The 18,522-nt window shown below is 44.7% G+C and overlaps 1 protein-coding gene across 3 annotated transcripts in view; it reads left to right on the forward strand.

The window, feature by feature from the left end:
* The window catches only part of HERC2 (HECT and RLD domain containing E3 ubiquitin protein ligase 2), a 154,079-nt gene that overhangs the window by 89,607 nt on the left and 45,950 nt on the right, over positions 1–18,522 (forward strand). For all 3 annotated transcript variants that reach the window (XM_019753190.3, XM_019753191.3, XM_019753192.3), the window contains exons 46-56: positions 5,296–5,563; positions 5,668–5,804; positions 6,340–6,438; positions 7,873–8,041; positions 8,142–8,267; positions 9,720–9,828; positions 9,942–10,081; positions 10,940–11,130; positions 11,842–11,947; positions 12,030–12,121; positions 15,427–15,602. In XM_019753190.3, coding sequence (XP_019608749.2) covers positions 5,296–5,563; positions 5,668–5,804; positions 6,340–6,438; positions 7,873–8,041; positions 8,142–8,267; positions 9,720–9,828; positions 9,942–10,081; positions 10,940–11,130; positions 11,842–11,947; positions 12,030–12,121; positions 15,427–15,602 — 1,613 coding nt within the window. The remainder of the gene's footprint in view (positions 1–5,295; positions 5,564–5,667; positions 5,805–6,339; positions 6,439–7,872; positions 8,042–8,141; positions 8,268–9,719; positions 9,829–9,941; positions 10,082–10,939; positions 11,131–11,841; positions 11,948–12,029; positions 12,122–15,426; positions 15,603–18,522) is intronic.

The following is an 18,522-nucleotide window of genomic DNA, read 5'->3' on the forward strand; positions in this document are numbered from 1 at the left end:
CCCTTTCACTTTGAGTCTATGCTTGTCCTTGTAGCTGAGATGTGTCTCTTGGAGACAGCATATGGTTGGGTTTAGTTTTTTGATCCAATCTGCTACTCTGTGCCTTTTTATTGGTGAGTTCAGTCCATTTACATTTAGGGAGATTATTGATATGTGAGGATTTCCTGTCATTCTATCTTTAGTTTTCTGGTAAGGCTGTGTCTCCATTGTTTCTTTGCTTTTTTGTTGTTGTCTATTATTTCTGTGTGGTGGTATTCTATGATGTTTCCCTCTGTTTCTTCTTTTATTTCAGTATATATTTCAATTCTGGATTTATTTTGAGTGGTTACCCTTAAATTTATGTAAAAGAAAGTTTGATATTTAGAGTATTCCATTTTTTTCAGCACGCTTACTTCTCCATTCCCATATTCCGGTTCAGGCCTTTACTCTCCCCCTTTTTGAGTTTTGGTTGCCACAAATTGTCCCTGTTGATGGTGGTCGAATAGCCTCCTTTAGTATTTCTTGTAGTGCAGGTCGTGTATTAGAAAATTCCCTCAGCTTCTGTATGTCTGGAAAGGTCTTTATTCCTCCTTCATATCTAAAGGATATCTTTGCTGGATATATTATTCTTGGCTCATGATTTCTCTCTTTTAATAGTTTGAATATTTGGTTCCACTCCCTCCTGGCTTGTAGAGTTTCTGCTGAAAAATCTGATGATAATCTAATGGGCTTTCCTTTGTATGTTACCGTCTTCTTTTCCCTGGCTGCCTTGAGGATTCTTTCTTTGTCGTTGATTTTAGACAGCTTCAATACAATGTGCCTTGGAGAAGGCCTGTTGGGATTGAGGTAACTAGGTGTTCTATTTGCTTCTTGGATTCGAGGGTCCAGTTCTGTCCACAAATTTGGGAAGTTCTCATCGACAATTTGTTTGAATATATTCTCTGTTCCCTTCTCTCTTTCTTCTCCTTCTGGTATGCCCATTATTCTTATATTGCTCTTTCTGATGGAGTCAGAAAGTTCTTGTAGAGTTCTTTCATTTCTTTTAAGTCTCAAGTGTCTTTCTTCTTCTCTCTGTGTCATTTCCAGGTTTCTATCTTCGATGTCACTGATTCTTTCCTCCATCTGGTCAACTCTACTACCTAAGCTGGTTATTTCATTCTTAATTTCTTCTATTGAGTTCTTAATCTCCAGAAATTCTATTTGGTTCTTTTTTAAGATTTCAATCTCTTTCGTAAAATGCTCATGCTGTTCTTTGATTGAGTTTCTGAGTTCCTTTAACTGCCTATCTGTGTTTTCTTGTATCTCGTTGAGTTTTTTCAGAACTGCAATCTTGAATTCTCTGTCATTTAAGTCACATATTTCTGTATCTTTAAGTGCCTTCTCTGGAGATTTTTCACTTTCTTTCTGAGTTATCTTGTTGCCTTGGTTATTCATGGCGATTACTGGTTTACTATTTCTCTTCCTAGACATCTACAGGAGTGGCTTCTGCAACAGGTTGATAGAAAGCGGTCTTTCTTTTGTTTGCCAGTACTTGTTGGTAGAATGTTTTATTATTTCTCCAACTGCAACTTATTTTCCTTCTCCCACACAGCAGTGCTATGTTTTCTCTGCACTATTCCAACTTCTCACACAATGGGGGGATTCCCTGGGAGATGGGCTTCTCCTCTGTTAATAGTTCGTCTAGGTCACAGGGCGCAGTGTCCCGGTGGGTATGCGGAGAGCTTTTGATGTTCCAAAGCTCTTCCAGCTCCTGATTCAGAGCCCGTAGGTTTCAGCAGTTCTGTTTACTCCTGCAGGGATCCGCCCAGATAGGTGGGGTCAGAGGCGGGGTGAGTTGTGAGAGGTGGCCCAGAGCAATGGCGGCAACCACCACCACAGCCGGTCCTGCTTCCACAGCTCTCTCCCCTTTGCTGGAACTAGTTGGGCTGTGAAATTGTGTTTGCAGTCCACAGTTCTCAAAACAGCAAATTTTCTGTTGTTTTGATCTGACACTGCTACTGTTTCGCTTTTAGCACCGGGCAGGTGGGGGCGGGGCAAGCTCTGGGAGGGGAGGGAGGGGGCGGCTAGTCTCAGTGCCTAAGGCTCCGTTCTCTGCTAGGCAGTGCGGGCTTAAACCACCGTTTTCAGCCTTTTTCCCTCAGTCTTTTCTCCGAGGTCTCTGCCGTGAGCGTTGGGTTCAGCCGTGTTATATGCTGTCCCCTCAGCCCTGTGGGCCACAAGCGGAGCCCTAGCAGTCCGATCTCCCGCAGCTGCGGTAGTTCCGGGAAGCAGCAAGCTGGGCGCACTGAGCTAGGTCTGCGTCCTCCGCCCGGGCGTCTCCGTCTCCGCGCCCTTCTCCTCCCTTTCCTCCTCCCTCCACTCGCGCGAATCTCCCACCTGTAGGTGATTTCAGTCGGTAGTGGACCTCTTCGTGTTGCCTGTGTGCTGTGCAGGGAGTCCTTTGTGGAGTTTTTGTTGTTCGATTCGTTGTAAATTCCAGGGGAGCTTTACAGAGGCTCACCTCACGCCGCCATTTTTTTAGTCAGTATTCTGCTTTGTCAGGTCTAATTTACTGTAAGCCATCCAAGAAATTCTTTATATTTTCAGATCTCATATTTTCATTAGGTTCTTATATTATAGTTTTATAGCTCTCCTGATAGTTTCCATCTCTTCACCCTTTATATCTTTTACTGTATATTTGAAAATATATTTGTGATAGTTATGTTAATTTTTTTGTTTGCTAGTTCTAACACCTGGGCCACCAGTGGTCTGCTACTATTGGCGGTTTTTTCTCTTGATTGTAGTCAGTTACTGGTTCTTCTTCTTCACATATCTAATGATTTTTATAGTATTTCATATGTTTTGGATGTTACATTGTATCTAGGTTCTGTCAGCTTCTTCTGGAGAATTTGAGATTTCATTCTTGCAGATAGTTTAGTACTTGGCATTTTTCCTCAGTCCTGTGGAGGCTTGGTTCTAGACTCTTATGCCCTTAGTTCTGATTCCTGGTCTCTAATGCTATGGGTTTAGAATCTCTTCTGGGGTTTTAGTGGAATCTCTACGTCTTGATCAACTTCCTCCAATGGGGTTGGACTTGGACCTCAGACTGTCTGCCCTGCACTGGTAGCTGTAGACTTCCCTCTAGCTTTTCAGCTGTTCTTCATGCTGCATTCTTCAGAAACTCACACATGCTCAACCCGTGGAATCAGCCTCGGGTTTGAGGTGGTCTGTGTGCACATTTTGTGGTTTCTTCCTCACTTCTAATTGCTCTCGTAGACCTGAATTCCAGTCTCTGACTGCAGCTCAGTAACACTGCTTCTGTCAGCAGCTTGCCTGCTGGCTTTCTTTGTGGCCATGGGTTGTCCCTGTTCAGTTTTGATTGCTTTGGCTGTTCTTCAGGCCATCAAACAGTTTTAAAAGTCTTTTTTTCTTTTTTCAATCTTTTGTCCAGAGTTCGTAGTTATTATCAAGCAGAGGCTTAGTCCAGTACAGCCTGACTCCCCATTCCCAGAACTCCTTGCTCAATCTTATTCTGAAACGTGAGCTGTTAGAATGAAGCCTGTCCCTTCCAAGTTACTCAGACTTCACAGCAAAACCCTAGGCTTTCCACACCTCCTAAGCACTGGAACCTCAACAGGACTTATTTCTTCCTAGTTCCTCTGTCACAGGCTGAGTTCAAACAAACAGGAAGTGCTAGGGCCCATGGGAGCATCTGCAGATGAGGCCAGCATTGCAAGGGGGTCAGGGAAGACGGCAGCCACGCTCATGGACTCATCCCAGTTCCCTGTATTATTTCCCTTCTCTTGCACCATGTTTAACCCTCAGAGTTGACTGGGTGGCCATGTCTGCGTTGTCTTTGGCTTGTCTGAAGGGAGAGAGTGGGACACTGGTCACGGGGAGGGGTCTGCGTGTGCCAGGCAGGAGCTGAAGGTACTTTGGATCTTTCCTCTGTATTTAAGTATGAAAGTGGTTTTTGTTGTCTTTGACACTTTTTATCCATTCACTTACACACACACACACACACACACAGGCCCCAGAGTATCCACCATTCCTTCCGGGTTTCGAGTCTTCCAGGCCTGCTCTGGGCCAGGCCGCTCTGGCTCTTGCAACCCACCCTGCTGACCCTCATGGTCGCCACCTCCCTTCAGCCACGTGTGTGGGCCGGCAGGGCTCTCAGCTGTTGTGCGGAGTAGTCCCCTGTGCCTGTGTAAGAGGTGTTGATTCCCTCCCGGGTGGGAACCCATGCCTGGGACTTTGGTTCTGGGAGCACGCTCCCTAGGCCACCCTCCTTCTCTAACCCTGGTGAGGACAGGCAACCTCCACAACAGACCTTTAGGTTCCCGTTCCGAATGCTGGTTAGAAAGGCCAGCCGTCAGCAAAGTGGTAGCTTCTGGGAAGGCAGGTGAAGAGACAGGCTGCTCGGGTTCAAATCCTGACTCCACCTAGGTGACCTTAGGCCTCAGTTTCCTTATCTGTAAATATGAGTTTCAAATGTGCAAATCGATGTGAATCACCTATACTACAGTAGTGTCTGGCATGTATTGAGCATTATGTAAGTGTAAAGTTTTATTCCAAATACTTTACTGGACAAGCAGGTTATCAATACTATGCTTGAAGTCACCTTTCTGATATTGTTAACATGATTACAAGATGCGTCCTCCCCTCTCAATTACCAAGAAACCTTCTCTCCTTTGCCTGCATGTTTCACCGTCCTTCCTGACTTCCTGACCACAAGGCACTGCCCCAGAGCAGTGTCACATATAAGAGGAAGCCTAACGTTTTGAGGTGTTAAGTTACTGAAGTGCAGCTGTCACTGCACATTCGGCTAGTGATGGCTCTGCCAGTATTTCCTTCCTTTGTGCAGATTGTTCAATATACAAAAGGGCCTTACTTTTACTAATTGGACAAAAATAACCTTTAAGTAGTTCATCAAAGAGAGGGTTTGTTTAGGAAAATAAAACAAAACCACTATAGCAGTGTGGGAACACACACCTTTCGGCCAGCAGTCCATGTGCAAAAGAGCGATCATTCAAGATGGGCCCCCTGCATACACTCCCCACAGGAAGTTAGAATCATAAAGTTTAACAGGATGTTGAGACTAGAGAGTAACTGGAATCCCAGCTCTAGCCATAGACCTCCCAACTCCCTGGTCTGTTTCCTTAAAGTACCAGTTTGCTTTTATCACTTTGAAAAAAAATCAAATTAGAACTGCATATGTGAGTCTGGATTTTCTGTACTTCTGCACTGCCGTTCCTAGCAGAAGTCCGTAATTTGCACATTCTTAGATTTGTGTAAGTCACCTGACCAGCAGTCTCCTGCTGTGCCCTCATTTCCCAGGCTGCCGCGCTGGCCGTGTGTCAGTGTCTGGCCGTGGAGTCCACTCGCCCGTCGAGCCCAGCGTTTGAAGACTGTGGCTGCAGCGAGGCCATGGCACCCATGCCCGCGCAGCATGTGCGCCCCATCCGAGCAAAGAAACGCAGGCAGCCGCCCGCCCCTGCCCAGCCGGTGGTGGTTCAGCTCATGGAAATGGGGTTTCCCAGGAGGAGCATCGAGTCTGCGCTGACGTCGCTTGCTGGTGCCTCCGGGAATGCTGCTGGCTTGCCAGGTAGTGCGGTGTCCGTGTGGGCGTGCCACGCAGTGTGCCCATGTGTAGGTTTTCCTGCAAGGCTAGTGTCAGGCCGCGTGTCCTCACCATGTACTTGCTCACAGGCGTGGAGGCCTTGGTGGGGTGGCTGCTGGACCACGCTGACGTGCAGGTCACAGATGTCTCGGACGCAGACACAGGGTCTGAGGAGTGTTCTGACGAGGACCTGGTGGAGGACGTGGACGACGTGGCCTACGCTGTGGTCAGTGCTGACTGCGTGCCGTCCCTCTGCCTGTGCCTCAGTTACCTTTAGCGTAAGACAGACCCTTGTTCCAACATCACGTGCTGTCCCTCTGCCTGTGCCCCCACCCTGCACTTGCTCCACTGGCCTCTGCAGTTCCGGGCACCCCGGGAATCTGCTCGGTGCTGACTGGGTCTTCTGGGCCTCATTTACCTTTAGCGTAAGACAGACCCTGTTCCAACATCGCATGACTTTGGGAAGCCACTAGAAGACGCTATTAAAAAGTCATGTCTCATACGACATGTTGATGTCTGATCTGAGTAAATTCTGTCACGGGATTCATTGGCAAATGCCTGAGAAATTTTCTGTATTTTTAGCATCTGAGATTTATCCTGCTTATTATGCAATTGTTAATCTTTTTTTAAATGAAGAATTTGATAGGGAAAATACGGTATTTCATACTTTATTTCTAATATTACAGATTTCATACACTTCTTTCTTTTTAACTATGTTTATCTGGTTCACCATTTTAAAAAATGTATTTCATCTTTTGTAGTCTACTGGTGCTGTTGTAACAGAGAGCCAGACTTACAAAAAACGAGCTGATTTCTTGAGTAATGATGATTATGCCGTGTATGTGAGAGAGAACGTTCAGGTGAGTATTGTCTGAGGCTGCAGCCTCGTTCAGATTCTCATTCAGCGAATATTTGAGCATCTCGGAAAGTCAGCAGCTTGGCGGGGTTGGCATAGCACCCAGCAGGGTGGCCGCTGTGGCTGGAGCCGAGGGTGAGCGGAGCTGGGGCAGAGCCAGAGAGCAGTAGGTGGCTTGTCTGCAGTGACATGGCACAGAGAGCTGTGCTCGATTATCCCCATGGCAGACACTTTTAAAAATCTGTATTTGCTTGCTCATACGTCATTCTTATTGCCATCTAATTTATAAAATCCAGTTATGCTTTTCATGTAGTCCTTTGTTCACCTTAAATCCTTTCTTTTCTTGTGTTACTTGTTTTGTTTTAGTTAGTATACTCCAGAGGAAAAGTCCCAGAAATCACCTCATTTCACCTGTAAATATGTCAGTATATATCCCTGATAGATGAAGGATTTTACTTTTAACATAACATTACTGTTATCTCACGTCGCTTAACAAAATAAACAGTAATTCCTAATATCTTCTTACGTCCAGTGCTTGCTCAGATTTTCCCTATTTTCTCAAAAGTGGCTTTTTACAGTAATTTAAAAAATTCGGGGACAACCAAGATCATACACCTTACACCATGTCTCTGAAGTGTCTTGTAACCTGGGATCAGTTTCCCCTCCTTTCTTCCTTTTCCTGCCATTTATCTGTGGCTGAAACTGTCAGCCCACTTCTCCCTTCCTCATCTGCGTGTCACGTGCAGTCGGGGAGGTGTGGAGGTGCCTGGACTCAGGCAGGAGGGCCTCACGTGGACTGGCCTGTGGTGTCACCGGGGAGGTCTTGTCAGCCTGCTCCGTCTGTTCACAAGTTCTCTGCGGACCGTCCATCTCAGCATTTCTATAGCCGTTAGGGCCGTCGCCGGGACCCATTGCCAGGTTCATTAGCTGGAGTTCTGCTCTTTGAAGAAAACTTTCTTATTAACTCTGGTTACACTTTGTAATACAGTTTATGTAGGAACGGCAGAATAAATGCTTGGGTTTTTTTGTTTTGCTTTGTGCTCTGTGAGTTTTCAGAGTTGGGGCCTGGTACTTACAGAGGTGACCAGGGACTTTGTTTTGCTGACCATCAACATGATGACTTCACCTGCAGTTACGAATTCACTGTGTTTCAGTCGTCACCCCTCTTGATCAGGTTGCTCTTTTCAGTGAGCCCCTCGGCCTTTGCGAGCTCCCTCACTTTATGGCATGAGTTGATCCACGTCCGCCTTGTGTGTTTACTGCCTGTGACAGTGCCAGCTTTCTAAGATCCCTGGTTCCCTTTAGTATAAAGTGGCTCTGAAAGCACACGCTGGCTGTTAGAGGAGATCCTTTCTTAGGAGCGGATAATGCTTCTTACAGTTGTTCATTCATCTACATTATACACTGGGCTGGGTTTTTAATTTAATTTTAATTTGAGGTGGGAATGATGGTGAGATGCTGCCGAACATATGAAGAAGTGTGTGAAGGAGATGTGGGCAAAGTGATCAAACTGGACAGAGATGGATTACACGACCTGAATGTGCAGTGCGACTGGCAGCAGAAAGGAGGCACTTACTGGGTCAGGTACATTCACGTGGAACTTAGAGGTGAGCGCTTCCTTCCCCGCGTCCTTTGCCTCTTGCTTAACCAGAGAGAGTTCCCAGAAGTGGGTGCTGATTACCATTCCTGTATTCCTGGGATCTTTAGGCTATCCTCCACCAAGTTCTCCTTCTCACATCAAGATTGGTGATAAAGTTCGTGTCAAAGTCTCAGTTACCACCCCAAAATACAAGTGGGGATCCGTGACTCATCAGAGCGTCGGGGTGGTGAAAGGTAATCTTACCTAGGCAATAACATCCCTATGTTTGCTTTTCATCAGCTAATGTAAACTCACTTTTTTTTCACTCAAGGGCAAGAAAAACAAGTGTGAAGAAAGCCTCATGGTATATAAATCGTGCTCTTTTGCTTGTCAGTTCTCTGGACAGGGACACACTGTAGTTGAAGAGTCAGATTCATTGACTCATTGCGACTGGGAAGGACACATACCCTGGAAAACGGGATGTGTCCATATACGGCTGTCACAAAGGGCTGATGGGGTTTATGCTGGATGTTGTGGGGAGGGTTCAAGAAAGCAAGTAATTCTGAGAGTGGGTATCTTAATAAATATTATCTGGAAGGCAGAAAGAATGGAGCCAGGATGAAGCTGTGATTGGCAAGGAAACGTGTACACGTTAGCCAGGCTGGGGGTGACTGGTTCTTGTCGTTTGGATTGACTTGAACTTGATCAGATGGGCCGAGGAGTGGTTTTGTTTTTGTCTCGATCTGTCAGTCACAGGGTGGTCTGTCTGAAGTTTTGTCAAATGTTGTACCTGATGGCCTGTGTCGGAGTGTGTGGTCAGAGGCTGCTTTTCTCTTTTTTTAGCTCTATAAAAATTTAGGACTAAATTTAAAAAATGGAAATGTGCAAGTGATGGGAGTTAGAAACTGGAAACACAAAAATCTACTCAGTTTATATTTAATGTGATAATACTGAGATTTCAGATCAAACAAATGGCATATTTTAAAAGGTATAGTATGACCATTTTAACAATTGCATGAGAAATAATTAAACATGCACACAGTTTAATTTTATCTTTAAACTCTTTCAGTGTCAAAAAGACATCTGTTCTGTTTTGCTTGAGCCATGTAGGAATCTCTGCTCCTGCCCAGCAGCTGCCATGAGACCTGGGCACAGTGCTGGTACTGCCCGGTGGGGGGTCTCAGGCCACAGAAGAACAAACAGCTTACTTAACATTTCACTTTAGTTTGATATTTTTCTTTACTTCAGAGATTATTACAAGCTTTACAAATCAAAACAAAGATAAATTTTAGAGGTTAATGTTTTGAGCAGCAGAGTGTTCTCACCAAAGGGCAGATGTTTTAACATCATGGATGTGGTTTTTATTCCCTAAGTTACTAAATGCAGTGTGTTGATCCGGTGTATTTAAAAACAAACCAACCTTATTGTGGAAAATGTCAAACATGCAGAAGTAGAGAACAGAGTATGATGAGTCTCCCTCCACGCCTGCTTCAGCAGTGGCCAACTCCTGGCCACATCGCCCACGATCCCTGCCTGCATTATTCTGAGGCCGATCCCTGACTGGCATCATGTGCCGGTTCATCCAGAAGGATCTTACTATGTCTCTAAAAGAGACTTGATGTGACGTGACTGGGTGTGGTTTAAATTTTACTGTTGGGTTTTTATTGGTGACAACGATGGTTCAGGCAGTCTCTGTTCTGTCTTAGCTTTCAGTGCCAATGGGAAAGATGTCATCGTCGACTTCCCTCAGCAGTGCCACTGGACTGGGCTGCTGGCAGAGATGGAATTGGTGCCTAGTGTCCATCCTGGGGTCACGTGAGTTCTATTTTTATGCTGCTAGGCTTGTGGGGGAGGAGTGCTTGTCTTTGGAATGTTTAATAGATGACCTCATCCTTTTCTTATCGATCCAATGGCTGTTTTAAAAATAGGTGCGATGGCTGTCAGATGTTTCCTATCAACGGTTCTAGATTCAAATGCAGAAACTGTGATGACTTCGACTTTTGTGAAACGTGTTTTAAGACCAGAAAACATAACAGCAGGCATACGTTTGGCAGGATCAACGAGCCAGGTATGGAAGACCAGTCATGTCCTTAATGAGGTAATTACTGTGGAACAGTCATTCATCGCCTTGGTGTGTCTCACCTGCCTCGTGCGGTTGTCCTGGGGCGGGGGTAGAAGGGGTGTAGATGAATTTTCAGATTTGCTGTTAATGGAAGTAGAAAGTCTTTACAGATTTGTTTTTGCAAAAGCATTTTTTTTTTAACTTTTATTGGGGAATATTGGGGAACAGTGTGTTTCTCCAGCGCCCATCAGTTCCAAGTCATTGTCCTTCAGTGTAGTTGTGGAGGGTGCAGCTCAGCTCCAAGTCCAGTCGCCGTTTTCAATCTTCAGTTGCAGGGAGCGCAGCCCACCATCCCATGCGGGAATTGAACTGGCAACCCTGTTGTTGAGTTCACGCTCTAACCAACTGAGAGATCCGGCCGCCCCTCTGACAGCTCAGCGGCAACTTGTTGTTTTCAGTCTAGTTGTGGAGGGTGCAGCTCACTGGCCCATGTGGGAATCGAACCGGCAACCCTGTTGTTCAAAGCTCGCGCTCTAACCAACTGAGCCATCCGGCCGCCCAGCAAAAGCATTTTTAATAAGAATGTTTTCCGTAGTCACTATTACTGCACTTCCCCCAGCTTAATGTTGCCCAAGAGAGTCATGTGGGATAAATCTTAGCACTGTAGGAACTTCCTCTCATAAATTGGTGTAAAATATCTTGACTTGGGTTTTTTGAAGCTATTATAGGTATTTACTGGCTTCTTCTAATTTGAAAACGTACCATTTTCGTGAAGAAAGGAGCTCGTCACTGTGTGATGTTCTTTATTTCTTGGTTGTGAAGGTGCTACCTCACAACACTAACACTGTTTGACTGCCATTATAGGACAGTCTGCCATCTTTTGTGGCCGTTCTGGAAAACAGCTGAAGCGGTGTCACAGCAGTCAGCCCGGGATGCTTCTGGACAGCTGGTCCCGGATGGTGAAGAATCTGAACGTGTCGTCCTCCGTGAACCAGGCTTCTCGGCTCATTGATGGCAGTGAGCCCTGCTGGCAGTCGTCTGGCTCGCAGGGAAAGGTAGTGTGACATGGGGGCACCTCGAGAAACACGTCATCCACATGGCTTTAGCTTTCAGAGCTTCCAAGTGAACTTTGAAAGCCAACTTGATTATGTTGTTATGGCACCTGCCAGGACTCATTTTATGTTTTAGTTCATATTTATTTTAAATATACCATCCGATTTTTATTGTTAGAGATTTTAAACAACATAGGTAACATTTTTTTTTTTTTTTTCTAACTGACCAGTTAGTAGAGGGTGTAATAGGGTTGTGTTTTTTGGGTTTTTTTTTTTTTTTTAACTCCCCCACAGGAAATATACAAGTTCAGATTCTATTCTGGTTATACATTTTTCTGTCACATTCTAGCAAATATGTTGGCCTTTGAAATGCTGTCACACTTGCACTTACGTGTGGCTTACACCATGTGGGCAGGTCAGACTTGGAGTGAGGGGCTTCTCCCTCTCGACTTGTGTTTTCTGTAACCCACTCTTGGGTGCGTATGAAGGGACCACCCTAGACTAGAACTCTAAACACATCGTTTCTGGGGCTTAGAGTGGGACTTCATTCTAATGAGCCATTAATGAGGCAGAAAACTCTGGTTTCTGCCAGCTTCACAGCAAATTCTCTCTCAGGCCATGTTGTGTGTTTTAATAATCTCCTGTAGATTTGCACTTTCGCGATCCTGTTTTAGTAGCTGAATTGTACTAACTTGTGAATGTGTTTTTTTAAAGCATTGGATTCGCTTGGAAATGTTCCCAGATGTTCTGGTTTATAGACTAAAAATGATAGTCGACCCTGCTGACAGCAGCTACATGCCGTCCCTGGTCGTGGTGTCAGGTAATGATTGTTCATTCAGAAGGGATCTTCTATCATGTAACAAAAACTCCTTTGTCTGATTCCTTGACCCCTCTTCTTCTAGGTGGAAATTCCCTAAATAACTTAATCGAGCTTAAGACAATCAATATTAACCCCACAGACACCACAGTGCCCCTTCTGAACGACTGCACAGAGGTAAGTAGGTGTGAATGCGTTCCCTTTTGATGGTTTGCAGATGACGGTGACATGACATTTTTGACCATTTCTGTATTAATATTTAACCCATTCCACCCCTTAATTAATGATGTTTATTTTAAAATTTGACATGTACACAACTTGAATTTACTGCTTATCAGATCAGCTTGAAAGGGAAACAGATTACATTCCCACTTAGGTAAGAAGCGTAGTAAATGCCCCTGGCAGAGGTCATTGCCAGGCACGTCAGGCCACTCTTTGCATCTGGCACAGCAGTGTTTTCATTAAGTGTCTGTCAGTGTTCGACGGTGTTTTTGACCACTCATGTGACACTGAAGTTGCATTTTGTCTGCACGTTTGGCATGAGGTGCTGACCTTGTCGTGAGGTGCTGAGTATAGATTTGTTTCGATTGGTACGAAGGTAACTTTCACAATAAATCCAAGTTTATTATATCTTGAAAATTCTGCAGGAATCAGTGAAGGTTCTTTTAAACAATACCCCTATATCGTGGATCAGTGAGACTCTCAACTCTTTCCACACAGATGTCAACACTATTTTAGTACATTTTTTAAAAATATAATACAAATTAAGACAGGTTTTTGTACTACCTGTACTGTTGTCACATGAGGACACTTACTTAATTGGTACAATGAGAGTGGGTAAAGCTATCAATTAATTGATCTTTTATTCCTCTAATGCTTATTATAAGTGAGTTTACTTTTAAATTATTAAATGTAGTTCACTATTCATGAGTTTTACTTATTTGTTTTGGTCTGCCCACATAAGGGCAGACAAGTTCAAGGCAATCCCAGTGTGTTACTTAGAAGAGGCTGATTCACAGCATTAGATTAACGTGTTCAAGGGGAAAGGTTGGTAACTTGTATCCAAAGTGTCGGGGGTATACCAGCTCCTTGCCTGAGGTCCCCAATTTGATGGTCCAGCCTTGTGTACACCAAAGGTTTTGTTTTATTTTCTTCTAATCTTCATAAATATAATTGTGGGACACCATTCATTTATTTTTGAATGTCATATATTGTGATATACTGACTGATTAATTACTAATTAGTACCAGTGGTATAAATAAATGACTACATTGGCAAATTATTAAAATGAAAGATAATATTGAGTTTTTCTTTTTTTTGCCCTCACCCCCCCCCCCCCCCGGTTTTTTTAAACCATTGTTTCTCAATCTAGTTGTAGGGCACAGCTCCCTGGCCCATGCTGGTATTATGAGCCTTGTGCTCCCCCCGGCTGAGGCGGTCTGTCGCTGGTCATTGGTCAACTGCTCACAGCAGCAGCTCACGGCAGCTCTCATCAGCTGCTGGACACTCACGGCTGCCAGCCACTCATGATGGCTGCTGGCCAGCGTGGCCACCAGCCGCTCACGGTAGCCCCCGACAGCACAGAGCAGCCCACGGCAGCTCACATCAACCTCCAGCTGTTCACGGCAGCCCAGCTCCAGGGAGAGCCGTTGTTCACAATCTTAGTTGTAGAGGACGCAGTTCAAGGGCCCATGTGGGAATCGAACCGGCGGCCTTTGGTGTCGGGAGCACTGCGCTCCAACCGCCTGAGCCACCAGGCTGGCCCGTTTTTCTGATAAAGGATATTATTGAATTTTAGTGCATGTTATCATTAACTTATTGCCAGGTAACTGAATACAATTGTTTAATGTTTTAATTATACTCCTGAATATTTTTGTATTTTAAGTAAACATTAACTACAGAGTTAATTAAATCAGTGACTGAGATTTGTGTTCATAAAAGGTGTGAACTTTAATCCAATAGGTTTTCCATCAAAACAATTTATTGTGTAGTATTTGATGAGAACAAAACAGTGTATGTCACCTATACGAGAAATACGAAGCACTGCGGGTCATCAGAACTCACGAACCACTCTTCATCCCTCCCCACAACTCAACAACTAGGGTGTTCCTGTCCTGTGACGTGACTGGACTCTCTTGAATTGCCTTTCCTGTAAAAATGGCTCATTACAGAAATCTTCTGTCTTAACAAGAACAGGAAGTATGCCGAATCCCCTATGAACACAACAGCAGCTTCGACAGTTACCAACTGTTTTGCGAATCGTGTTTCACTGTCTGTCTCCCTCCTTGTCTCCCTTCACCCCCAACCCTGATTTTTTTTCTCCTGAAGTGTTCAAAAACAAGTCCTACACATGACTTTATGTCAATAGCGTGTACTTCAGTGTTCATCTCTCATAAGGACTGAAACATGTACCCGCAGTGCCGTTAGCACACCAAGCAAGTATTCGTTGATATAACACAACATGCAGCCTATGTTTACATCTCCCCGTTTATCCCAGACCTACTTTTTGCAGTCAGTTTGTGTGCTCATGATTCAGAAAACACCTGCACTTTGTGTTTCATGTGAGTCTTAATCTCTTGGCTTTTCTTGCTCAGGGAAGAAAGAAACGGGGTCTTTTTTCCTGTAGAAATTTTCATTTCAATATGTATTTTGCATCCCAGTGGTCTTGTTCAGCCTGTAACATCACAGGCAGACCTGGAGGTTGGAGCAGGTCCAGTTGCAGCAGGCACAAGTCATGGGGAGAGTGTGTGCTTCCTGCCACATGACTCTGTTCATGGGAAGCGGGTGGGATGCTGTGAAGTGCAGTGTAGGAAGTGGGCATCGCAGGACAGAGCCCCAGCTTTCACAGACAACCGCACAGGTGGCGAGGAGCTGTCTTCTTGCCAGAAGTAGGAAGATGTTTATGAGCTGGCCAGAAAATTTGGTCACAGTGGGCATGTTAGTTGATATAAGGAACTTCTGCCATAGCTGTCGTAAGTGTGATGTGGATACTTTGTTAAGTGCCCTTATTTCAATGATACGTACTAAAGTTTTCAAACAACATGCTGCCTGGAACTTTCTTAGGATAATGCATATGTGAACAAAATTGGCCATACGTTGATAATTGTTCAAGTAGGTGATGGGTCACAGAGCTCTTTGTACTATTTTCTATAATTTGTATATCTTCAGATATTTTTATTATGTTTTAACAATTATGAAGGCTGTGTGAACTATCAGACATTTAACTTCTTGCTTAACACATCTTGGTTCAAGAAACTTTCAGACAGAAAGGCTCGCAGTCATTCCATAATGCTCTCTAGTATTTCATTTCTCTAAGCAAACCAGTGTCCTGTGCATCGTGAGCTCACCAGACAGGCCTGACTCGCAGAAAGGGCTCTTATGGCAGTACAGGGCTCAATCCTCATCCCAGGCAGCCTGCCCACACTGCGGCGGCTCATGTGCTGGGGCCCACACAGCCTGCAGCTCACTGTTTTTGTGTCCAGTACCACAGGTTTGTTGAAATTGCAATAAAGCAGTGCCGGAGCTCAGGGATTGACTGTAAAATCCATGGGCTCGTCCTGCTGGGACGCATCCGTGCTGAGGAGGAGGACGTGGCTGCCGTTCCTTTCTTAGCTTCAGATAACGAGGAGGAGGAAGATGAGAAAGGCAGCAGTGGCAGGTGAGAGCCATGTGGGTTTTTCTGGTGCTCATTCCAAAATTCTGACTTCAGCAGTAAATAAGTAGTTAGACTGCGTCTCATAATGAGAGTGGTTTTGGACCCACAGGAATGTTTCATACATTTTAGTTGCCTTTTCAAAAACTATAACTTGATTTAATTTTAGGGAAATATTTACTGTTGAAACACATTGTATGTAGGAAAATATCATTTAAAAAGGGAAATTAAAATATTTATTTTTTCTACTTCAAATAGTTCGGTTAATATGTTGGTATATATCCTTGTAGTTTTCTTTTTGCCCTGTCCCTAATTGTGTTTTCCTAGAAATGATGTGGTGTGGCATATGTTTTAAGGCTTCTTTGCTGAGTATTATATTGCTTACTTTTAAATGTAAAGAATTTATTATGATTAAATATACATAACATAAAGTGTACCTTTTTAACCATTTTTTTTCTTTATTGGGGAAGGGGAACAGGACTTTATTGGGGAACAGTGTGTACTTCCCGGACTTTTTTCCAAGTCAAGTTGTTGTCTTTTCAATCTTAGTTGTGGAGGGTGCAGCTCAGCTTCAAGTTGTTGTCTTTTCAGTCTTAGTTGTGGAGGGCACAGCTCAGCTCCAGGTCCAATTGCCATTGCTAGTTGCAGGGGGTCCAGCCATGCACCATCCCTTACGGGAGTCTAACCGGCAATGTTGTGGTTGAGAGGACGCGCTCCAACCAACTGAGCCATCCGGGAGCTCAGCGGCAGCGCAGCTCAAGGTGCTGTGTTCAATCTTAGTTGCAGGGGGCACTGCCCACCATCCTTTCGGGACACGAGGAATTGAACTGGCAACCTTGTGGTTGGGAGCCCACTGGCCCATGTGGGAATCAAACCGGCAGCCTTCGGAGTTAGGAGCGTGGAGCTCTAACCGCCTGAGCCACCAGGCTGGGCCCCCTTTTTAACCATTTTTTAGTGGCATTAAGTACACTCACATCACTGTCCTCAGATAAATTGTATTTTCCTATTAAGTTGCCAAAAGTGAAATGGCTACGTGAAAAGCTGTGAAATCAGTTGCCTGTTAACACTGCATTGCTGGTGTAGCTGGGTCCCAGAGGTTTGCACAGGAGGTGGGTTCCAGTGCCAGCTGAGCTCTGCTGCACACTGCCCACTGCCCTGGTCATTTTCTGTGTTTGACGTAGCAGTCCACACTCTGTTAGACCATTCTCTTGGTCATGAAGGGCGGCAACTGTGGTGACAAATGAGGTCGTTCTCAGGTTCCAGGCACATGGGTTTGGATTCTGTCCTGTTTTATTTTGGAAAATTGCATGGAAGTTGAAAAGAGAATAGTATGGATAACACTACCTTATCCAGAATCTACGTTACACTGTGTGATGTAGTTCAAACTGATGGTGTCTGCATGCATCACGTTAAGGAAAATGCCAGTTCACTTCAATAAATCACAGTTCTTCAGAGAAAGGATTATAGATCGGCATTTTCTTATTCAACAGTTACTAAAATGAATTGGTCAAAAATAATTAGCACTTGGGCCAGCCCGGTGGCTCAGGCGGTTAGAGCTCCATGCTCCTAACTCCGAGGGCTGCCGGTTCGATTCCCACATGGGCCAGTGGGCTCTCAACCACAAAGTTGCCAGTTCAATTCCTCGACTCCCGCAAGGGATGGTGGGCAGCGCCCCCTGCAACTAAGATTGAACACGGCACCTTGAGCTGAGCTGCCGCTGAGCTCCCAGATGGCTCAGGTGGTTGGAGCGTGGGTTCTCAACCACAAGGTTGCCAGTTCAATTCCTCGACTCCCGCAAGGGATGGTGGGCTGTGCCCCCTGCAACTAGCAACGGCAACTGGACCTGGAGCTGAGCTGTGCCCTCCACAACTAAGACTGAAAGAACAACAACTTGAAGCTGAACAGCATCCTCCACAACTGAGATTGAAAGGACAACAACTTGACTTGGAAAAAAGGCCTGGAAGTAGACACTGTTCCCCAATAAAATCTTGTTCCCCTTCCCCAATAAAAAAAATCTTAAAAAAAAAAATTAAAAAATTAGTACTTATGCTACTTACTGTATGTGTGAAATAACCAAAAAAGTTTGAGCTTTATTCGTTGATGAAATTTTTGCATAATTGAATATAGTAACAAAAGAAATTCTGGCTATCTGAATGTAATGTGTGTTTTTTTCTATCAGACATAATTAATTAGCTAATACCTCCCAGGGGAGTGAGTGCCCAGGCAGTCTCCCACAGGGCAGGCCCGGCCAGGGTGTGCCTACACAGGCTGCCCACGGGCCCTTCAATGGTACCAGTCCTTACATGTCCTGGATATCACTCCTGATGTCCGCTACATATTTTAGGCTAAACATGTGTTGCGAGGTGTTTCAAGTAACCAAAGTATGCATATGTTTGCTCTCCTGTGTCTGATATGAGTTAAAAGAGCTTCCCTACATTTTTATCTCCAAACCATAAAATTTTGATCCCTTAAAGTCAATATTCATTAGTATATAACATGTTTTAAAAAATCTTACCTGTCTGGAACTTAGTCTCTGGAGCCTTCGGTTATCCATCGTAACTTATAAAACAGAGCAAAGCACACAAAAGCCAAAAGCCTCAAACACTGAAGAAGTAGTCCGTTAGCCTCTGGCATCATACTGTCAACCGAGAAAATCTAACACTGTCAAGTTCAACTCACCAAGTTCAAGAATGGGGGTGCTTTGTTGATTACACTTACCACCCACTGAGGGCAGATTAGGAGACTGATGAGCAAGGTGCCAGGTGCCAGCTGCCAGCCCCGGGGTACAAGCAGGCCTCCCGGGAGAAAAGGCATGTGGGGATATCCAGCCCAGCTGACCAGTGTGCTGGGCGGACGGTGTAAAGGAAGAAAGTCACATTTTGCTCTGGGACATGTGTCTGTGTTAGAGTGCTTCAGAGATGGTACT

This window comes from Rhinolophus sinicus, chromosome 13, assembly GCF_057876585.1.
Source record: "Rhinolophus sinicus isolate RSI-liver-muscle chromosome 13, RSI-T2T, whole genome shotgun sequence".
Lineage (NCBI taxonomy): Eukaryota > Metazoa > Chordata > Mammalia > Chiroptera > Rhinolophidae > Rhinolophus > Rhinolophus sinicus.